Source organism: Entamoeba dispar, genomic scaffold (assembly GCF_000209125.1).
Source record: "Entamoeba dispar SAW760 scf_1105229457827 genomic scaffold, whole genome shotgun sequence".
In the NCBI taxonomy this organism is placed as follows: domain Eukaryota; phylum Evosea; order Mastigamoebida; family Endamoebidae; genus Entamoeba; species Entamoeba dispar.
This window is the reverse complement of record NW_001852887.1, coordinates 22,802-29,898: the sequence shown is the minus strand read 5'-3', so window position 1 is coordinate 29,898 and position 7,097 is coordinate 22,802. Positions and strand designations below refer to the sequence as shown.

At 22.8% G+C, this 7,097-nt stretch overlaps 3 protein-coding genes across 3 annotated transcripts, besides 23 other annotated features; 2 read left to right on the top strand and 1 right to left on the bottom strand.

Moving 5' to 3' along the window:
- Nucleotides 1-167: 167 nt before the first annotated feature.
- Nucleotides 168-213: a sequence feature (AT_rich).
- A 63-nt stretch (nt 214-276) lies between these two features.
- Nucleotides 277-813, top strand: EDI_346300 (uncharacterized protein; the record flags this gene model as incomplete). Its single annotated transcript, XM_001733857.1, has 1 exon — nt 277-813. One exon carries the CDS (start codon nt 277-279, stop codon nt 811-813), a length of 537 nt encoding a protein of 178 aa, XP_001733909.1.
- Nucleotides 814-901: a microsatellite.
- Nucleotides 902-989: 88 nt separating this feature from the next.
- Nucleotides 990-1,061: a sequence feature (AT_rich).
- Nucleotides 1,062-1,085: 24 nt separating this feature from the next.
- Nucleotides 1,086-1,273: a microsatellite.
- A 7-nt stretch (nt 1,274-1,280) lies between these two features.
- Nucleotides 1,281-1,316: a sequence feature (AT_rich).
- A 19-nt stretch (nt 1,317-1,335) lies between these two features.
- Nucleotides 1,336-1,389: a sequence feature (AT_rich).
- Nucleotides 1,390-2,669: 1,280 nt separating this feature from the next.
- Nucleotides 2,670-2,705: a sequence feature (AT_rich).
- Nucleotides 2,706-2,862: 157 nt separating this feature from the next.
- Nucleotides 2,863-2,932: a microsatellite.
- A 434-nt stretch (nt 2,933-3,366) lies between these two features.
- On the top strand, nt 3,367-3,995 carry EDI_346290 (uncharacterized protein; the record flags this gene model as incomplete). The annotated part of the gene is made up of 2 exons (XM_001733856.1): nt 3,367-3,716; nt 3,851-3,995. 2 exons carry the CDS (start codon nt 3,367-3,369, stop codon nt 3,993-3,995), a joined length of 495 nt encoding a protein of 164 aa, XP_001733908.1.
- Nucleotides 3,435-3,463: a sequence feature (AT_rich).
- Nucleotides 3,628-3,657: a sequence feature (AT_rich).
- A 158-nt stretch (nt 3,996-4,153) lies between the features above and the next one.
- Nucleotides 4,154-4,176: a sequence feature (AT_rich).
- A 67-nt stretch (nt 4,177-4,243) lies between these two features.
- Nucleotides 4,244-4,279: a sequence feature (AT_rich).
- Nucleotides 4,280-4,384: 105 nt separating this feature from the next.
- Nucleotides 4,385-4,468: a sequence feature (AT_rich).
- A 112-nt stretch (nt 4,469-4,580) lies between these two features.
- Nucleotides 4,581-4,608: a sequence feature (AT_rich).
- Nucleotides 4,609-4,653: 45 nt separating this feature from the next.
- Nucleotides 4,654-4,830: a sequence feature (AT_rich).
- Nucleotides 4,831-4,865: 35 nt separating this feature from the next.
- Nucleotides 4,866-5,022: a microsatellite.
- Nucleotides 4,981-5,113: a microsatellite.
- A 1-nt stretch (nt 5,114) lies between these two features.
- Nucleotides 5,115-5,289: a microsatellite.
- Nucleotides 5,176-5,367: a microsatellite.
- Nucleotides 5,368-5,407: 40 nt separating this feature from the next.
- Nucleotides 5,408-5,435: a sequence feature (AT_rich).
- A 335-nt stretch (nt 5,436-5,770) lies between these two features.
- On the bottom strand, nt 5,771-7,057 carry EDI_346280 (M protein, serotype 5 precursor, putative; the record flags this gene model as incomplete). The annotated part of the gene is made up of 1 exon (XM_001733855.1): nt 5,771-7,057. The coding sequence occupies one exon, from the start codon at nt 7,055-7,057 to the stop codon at nt 5,771-5,773; it is 1,287 nt and encodes a 428-aa protein (XP_001733907.1).
- Nucleotides 5,948-6,035: a microsatellite.
- Nucleotides 5,954-6,014: a microsatellite.
- Nucleotides 6,824-6,937: a microsatellite.
- Nucleotides 7,058-7,097: the final 40 nt, after the last annotated feature.

The window sequence follows — 7,097 nt, the reverse complement described above, 5'->3', positions numbered from 1 at the left end:
TATGGAGAAAAGATAGAAAATGAATGTAATTGGATAGGCAGATATTATGATAGAGAAATTAGAGAAATAAGAATTGAAGAACATATTAAACAATGTGTTGATGAATGTTTTAATGGATATACAAGTTTAACAAAAATAGAATTATCACCACATCTCTATAAACTTCCATTTAAATGTTTTAATAATTGTAAATCATTAATAAAAATTAATATTGAATATGTTACATATATTGGAGATAATTGTTTTTCAAATTGTACAAGATTAAAAGAAATACGAATGAATAAAGACATTGGATATGTTGGGAAATGTAGTTTTTGGAATTGTAAAAGTTTAATAAATATCAGAAGTTCAGGGAAAATACATATTTATCAAAGCATTCCATATTGGGTTTGGATGATATTAAAAGAAGAAAATAACGAAGTTGAAGAAATTGAATATACAATTGAAGATAGAGAAAAGTATGGATATGAAATACCAACAGAAGTCAAACGAATAGGAAATGGATGTTTTGAAGGAAGTCAAATTAAAGAAATTACTATTCCTTCAAATGTAAGAGATATTGGAAATGATTGTTTTGGTTATTGTACAAATTTAACAAAGATTGAAATACATGAAGGAATTAAAGAAATTCCAAAAGGATTTATGAAATATTGTGGACAAATACAAAGAATTGAACTTCCACAAAGTATAACTAAAATAAACACAGAAAGTTTTAAAGAATGTATAAAATTAAAAGAAATTAACATTAATCCAAATACAATAATAATTGAAAAAGGAGCATTTGAAAATTGTCCAAATATTAATTATGAATAATAAATTAATTTAATTCAATTTGATTGAAATTGATTATTTATTTGTTTCTCAAATAATATCAATATTAAATAATTTAATTAATTTTAATATTTTTAAAAGATATCATAGAACGTTATCATAATATAATACCATTCATCTATTTTATTCTGTTTATCATTTGTTTTATTCTCTTATTCTTTTTATTATCAAAATTGATATTTATTTATTCAAATTTCATTATATTCTTTATAATATTCTTTATAAATATTCTCTAACTCATTATTTACTCCAACAATAAAATAAAATAATATAAAAATTAAGAGAAATGATGAAAAAGAAGGATATGAAAGAAAAATTTCAAATTAGGAAGTAGAAGAAGATGAAAGAATAAAAGAAGAGAGTTGAGAATATAAAATGAAAGAAGATAAAAAAGAATAATTCAAAAAGAGTTAATAAAAGATGAAAAGAATGATGAAATAAAGGATTTGTTTTTTATTATATAAATTAGAAATATACAATAAAAAGTGTTTAATCTGTTGATGCAAAATAATTAACATTATTTTATTGATATAATTATATTATTTATTATCTTTTTTTGGTTCCCACACAAATTTGAATATGGTTGAGGATTGATATTTTTTTGGATTAACATTTAATAAAGTTTATTTATAGAATTGAGGAAATGATTCAAAAATAATGAATAAGATGAACATGAAAATAAATAATTGAACTATTTAATGGAAGATAGTAGATCAAATTATAGAAGAAGAGAAATGAAACAACTTGATATGATTTATTTAATGAAAGTAGCACTTCGTATCTTTAATATGAATGGCTTAAAACATTGAAATGATTAACAAGAAATGGGGAATTATAATTAACTCATTGAAAGTTAATCCATTGTTTACACCAGAAAGAGATGTTAATGATTTTTGTAACACATTTAGTCCACCAACACGTACTTGTAATTTACTTCCTGTTGATAAATCAGTGTTGATGAAAGTTAAGAATATTAGAAATATGATTTTAGTAGTTTTGTAACTTCAATAACAAGAAATAAGATGGTCAGAACAGTTGGCCAACAAGAATTAAACACTACATAAGAAGAGAAAGAAAGAACGAACGACTAAAATTATTCAAAAAGTAGAGTCCATGATTTGTTTTTCAGATTCACTAAATAAATTAGTGGAATGTGTTATTCAAAGTATGAAGAAACGAATTAAAATATGATGTAATGAAAAATTTGCAAAGAGGTTTGATGAAGTGTTTAATATAAAGAAAATAGATGAACAATTTTATCCAGACGAAATCATAATTAATGGAAAAACAGATTGTAATTGGATTAAAAGTCCTGAAAAAAAAAAGAATATCATAATGGTTTGTAATCACCTTATCAACAATAATGATTTAGTAAATATACCAAAATGTTAGAGTATATGTACCAACAGTTGTTGTAAATCTTAGTGATATCACTAATGAAGAAAATAGAAACAAAGTTTGTAATATCGTAAATGATTTATATCTTAATTCTATTATAATTCTTGATAAGAAGCAAAATTTTTACTCAAAGCCAATACTTAACACCATTAAAACCACAATTACCAGAAAACATCAAAAATCTTTGTCCCAACAAAGTCCTAACCTCATAATAAACCAACAATACATTGAACAGTTAACAATTAGTTGTTCCGGTATGTGTTGTATTGAACTTCAACCAACGAATAGTTTGAAAAGATTACAAGTAAAAGGAGTTGGAAAAGTAAAGATAAATGAAAGAAAAACAAAACCCTATAATAAAAATAACTAAAGACGTTGGAAAGAAATACAATAATTTAAAACACACTCTCAAACCTTGAAGAACTTCAACTAAACTGTTCTAATTTAAATATTAGTTTAATATCAAATAAATTAAAGAGCGTTGAAATAATTAGTTGTAGAGAATGTAAAATTAATATAAAATCAGACTGTATTAAAAGATTGAAATTAGAAAGAAATAAACAAACACAAATCAAATTATCAACAAATAAATCAACTGATATTTATATTAAAGAATGTGAGAATTTCATATTGAAAATAGAATCAAATAATGAACAAAATATTGAAATAATAGAAGGAAATAAAATTAATTGAAACCAAAATATCCAATTAACAAACTAACAATTATTGAATCTAAACAAGTGAATATTACAGGAATGAAAAATGTAATACAATGAAAGTAATTGAATCAACAATTAATAAAATTGATATTAAACCAAAAAGAATTGTATTTAAATCAGTTAAAGAATACATTAAAGTACTTCTGAAAGAAGCAGAAGAGATATATATTGTATCATGAAAGATTATATCTTTGAAGAATTATTTGATAAATGTAAGAAATTATGTATTGATGAATGTGAGAGTTGTCAAATCATAATTAACAAGAACCAATTCAAAGAAATGAAAATAACAAAATGTAAAAATACAGAAATCACAGGGAAGTTAGATAATATTGAAGAAATCATCACAATAGATAATGAAGAATGTAATATCCCAGAAACGAAGAGCGTTATAAAAGAAGATACAGAAATAATATAAATGGATAATACAAATAAAGAAATAGAAACAGATAAAACCCATATTATAATAAGAAATATTCATGACTGTAATATTAAAATTAATAATTATATTAATAGTGATGTTACAATAGAAAATAGTGAGAATATCACACTTGAAGGAGAATATGAACACTATGGAAATATCAAAATGGTTAATTGTAAAAATGAATTATATAACACAAACCAAGAAATTAATTTAAAAATTAGATGTGCTAGATCAATATCATTTAATAAATGTGAGAATATTAATTTTAAAATTGATAAAATTAAAGAGCTATTAGAAGTTATTGATAGTAAACTGGGTATTGACGTACCATCATTAACTGATAGGTGTTTTACTAACACAACACATATTGAAAACTCTGATTTATAACGTTGTATTAGACCTTTGTCATACAAAATAATACCGTTAATAAGTGAATCTATAAATTAATGGGTTAACGAAATTATCTCACAATACAAAGAAGAACTAGTACTAAAAAGAATGAATGGTTCGAACTTAAATTAACTGGACAATTGAAGAAGGTTAAAATGGAAGAGTGCATTAGAATTTATATTGAGAGTGACGTTAAAGGCAAGAATTTAAAATTATACGATGTCATAATATGAAGGTAATTGACACCTCGGACTCAATCAACCAGGTTGACTGTGATAATATCGAGGTAATTATAGAACAACAAAACGAAATGACGAGAAGATTTAGAGGGGGTTGTAATATCCCAATGAAACAATTATTCATTATGATATGCCAATTGAAGGATTTAGAGAAAAATAATAATAATAATAATATGCTAATTAGAGAATTCTGATTTGGATTCGGTATTTAAACAAGAAAGTAATGATAATGAGTAACTTAGTTAATTTTTAATAAGATTAATTGTTTAAAATAAAAAGGTACAAACAATAAATAATGTTATGATTAATGAATGGTCAAATGAAATACAATAAATAAGGATGTTTTTATTGATTAGAATGTTTTATAGTTGTTTATCTTTAGGTTTATTTAAATTATATTGTTACAATTTCTTGTAAAATATTAAACATAACAAAATAAATCATTATTAATGTTTGTTTATTAATTAGATATACAACCCAGTACTTATGGTAATACAATTATAAAAACTTATTTTATATATATGTATTGAATATTAGTGTAGAAAAAAACTATGTTTATTATAACATTACACTTATGAGTATTTATTTTTTATGATATTAATAATAAGTAGTGTAAACTAATATTTCATGTATGTTTTAATTCTTTCATTTCTATTTTATTATTTAAATTAAAATTAAATTTATTTGAAACGTTAATTAATGAAATTTAATATAAGATATGTAAAGAGAATAAATCAAAAGAGAAAATGAATTGAAATAATATTATAATTGATAAATTGATAAAAAAACTATTTATGTTAATTTATGTATTAAATATCATTATATAATAGTGATACAATATTTCGTTTAATTTATTATTAGTTTTGAATAAATATGTATAATATGAAATGAAAAGAATATATAAATATATAAAATATCACAAATAATTAATATAAAGAAATAATTTAAATAGTAGTGAATCAAAAATAATGAATGATTCAATAAAAGAAATAATAATGAACAAAAAAAAAGAAATAAATGATAATATTAACAATGAAATTATTAGACGACATTTAGAATACAAATTAATTATAAATAATGAAATAAATAAGAATATAAAATAGAATAAAGATTAATAGAAAATAGAAATGAAATGAAAATAAGAAGTGAAGTGAAGAAAAAAGAAAGAAGATGATAAATGAAGAAATGATAATAAATATAAAAGAAAATGATAATAATTAATTGAAAATATTAATAAAATTGAATTTAATAATTAATATTAATGTAAATAATAAACATAAAAATGAAATAATGGATATAAGAGTTAATAATTTCAAGTTTAATGAATAATAAAATCAAATAATCAAATAAATAAAAAATGAAATAAGATAATAGAATAATGAATATTCATTAATAATTCATCATTCATTAAATATAAATAATTTACTAATAAATGAAATTGATATTACAAACTAATTTTGATAATTGAGACCTTCTAAAAGAATTAACCAAAGGGACTTCTACTAATAAACATTGTTTTTAAAAGAATAGCCTATACTTTATCCAATAACTTGATAAAGTATCCAGAATATATTTACAAAAGAAAAATAAAGATAGTGTGTGATTATTTAATTGAGAAATTGTATGAAAAATTGAAAGATAAATGGAAAATGATTTAAGAATTGATACAAATGAAAGTAAAAAAACAACAAAATTTACTCCAATTGTATTCTATTCACTTGATTTTTTCTTTATTCTTATTTATTATGAAATAATTTCATATTGTTAATTTAGTTTTCTTCTTTTAAACTCTCTTTGGCAAAGATGCTCTGGATATGCTCTGCCCACTCATACTTATCTATTCTCTCTTTTTGAATTTCTGAAAACAACTTTTCCACTGTATATTTTGTGTCCTCATATTTGGGGTTTGCAATTTTTAATGCTATAACTATCCCACTTATTATTAGCTTCTGTTCATTTTCTCTTTCTTCTCCTTCATTGTTCCCCTTCCATTCTTTCTTTTTCTCTTCTTCTAACTTTCTTAATTGCTCTTCTTGGATTTTATAATGTTTTTTGATTTCTTCAAACCCAGCTAATTTTTGTTGAGTTATTTGAAGTAACTCTCTCATTGAATCTAATTTTCTCTCATACAAAATGACCATTCTCTTCTTTCGTTCACTTTCTTTTTTTGCTCCTTCTTTAAGAAACTCAATCTCCTTTTTTTGTTCTAGGAGCTCCTGACCATTTTTATCATTTTCTTTAATAAACACTTTGATTTTCTCATCAGACTCTTGAACTATTCTCTGTGCTTCTTTAGTAATGAAAACATGGTATTGTTGTAACTTTTCATTAGAATCTTTTATGAGTTGATTTTCTTTTTCTTTCTTTTCTAATTCTTGTTTTAGAGAGTTAACAATACCATTACTTCCAAGACTTTCTTTTACTTTAGCGTTTTCTTTTTCCAAATCTTCAGTCCTTTTCTTGAGCTCTTCAATTTCTTTTCTTTTTCTTTCTTGTTCTTCATTTCTGTCAATAACAAGCCTTTCTAAATGGTCTTGTAGTTCAACTTTTTCATTTTGAAGTTTCTCTTGAATCATTTTAAGTTTAATAATTTCTTCTTGCATTTGTTGTTCCTTAATTTCATTTCTCTCATCACTTCCTTCTGCCTTTTCATAGTTTGTGATCATTTCTTCTAACTTATTTATTTTTTGTTCAAATTCAATTCTTTCATTTTTCCATGTATTTCGTTCTATTTCAAATTTTTCATTATTTTCTTTTTGTAATTTATACATCTCTTCTATACTCTTTTCAATAACTTCTTTTTCACTACTCAAATGTTGAACCTTTTCTTCATTCTCCTCATTCCTTTTGTTTATTTCTCTTTTTTCTTTTTCAGAACATTCATATTTCTTTTGTATTTCATTTTGTTCGTTTTCTAATTTCTCGTTTGTTTTTTTGACACCTTCTAATTCAGTTAAGAGTTCAGCAACTCTTCTCTGCATTTCATTTTTTAAAGTTTGTATCTCATTCTCTTTTTCTTCTGACTCATTGATTTTATTGACTCTAGGACTAATCATTCCAATTTCAAGAGCAGCAGTTTTCTCATTTTCAAATGCA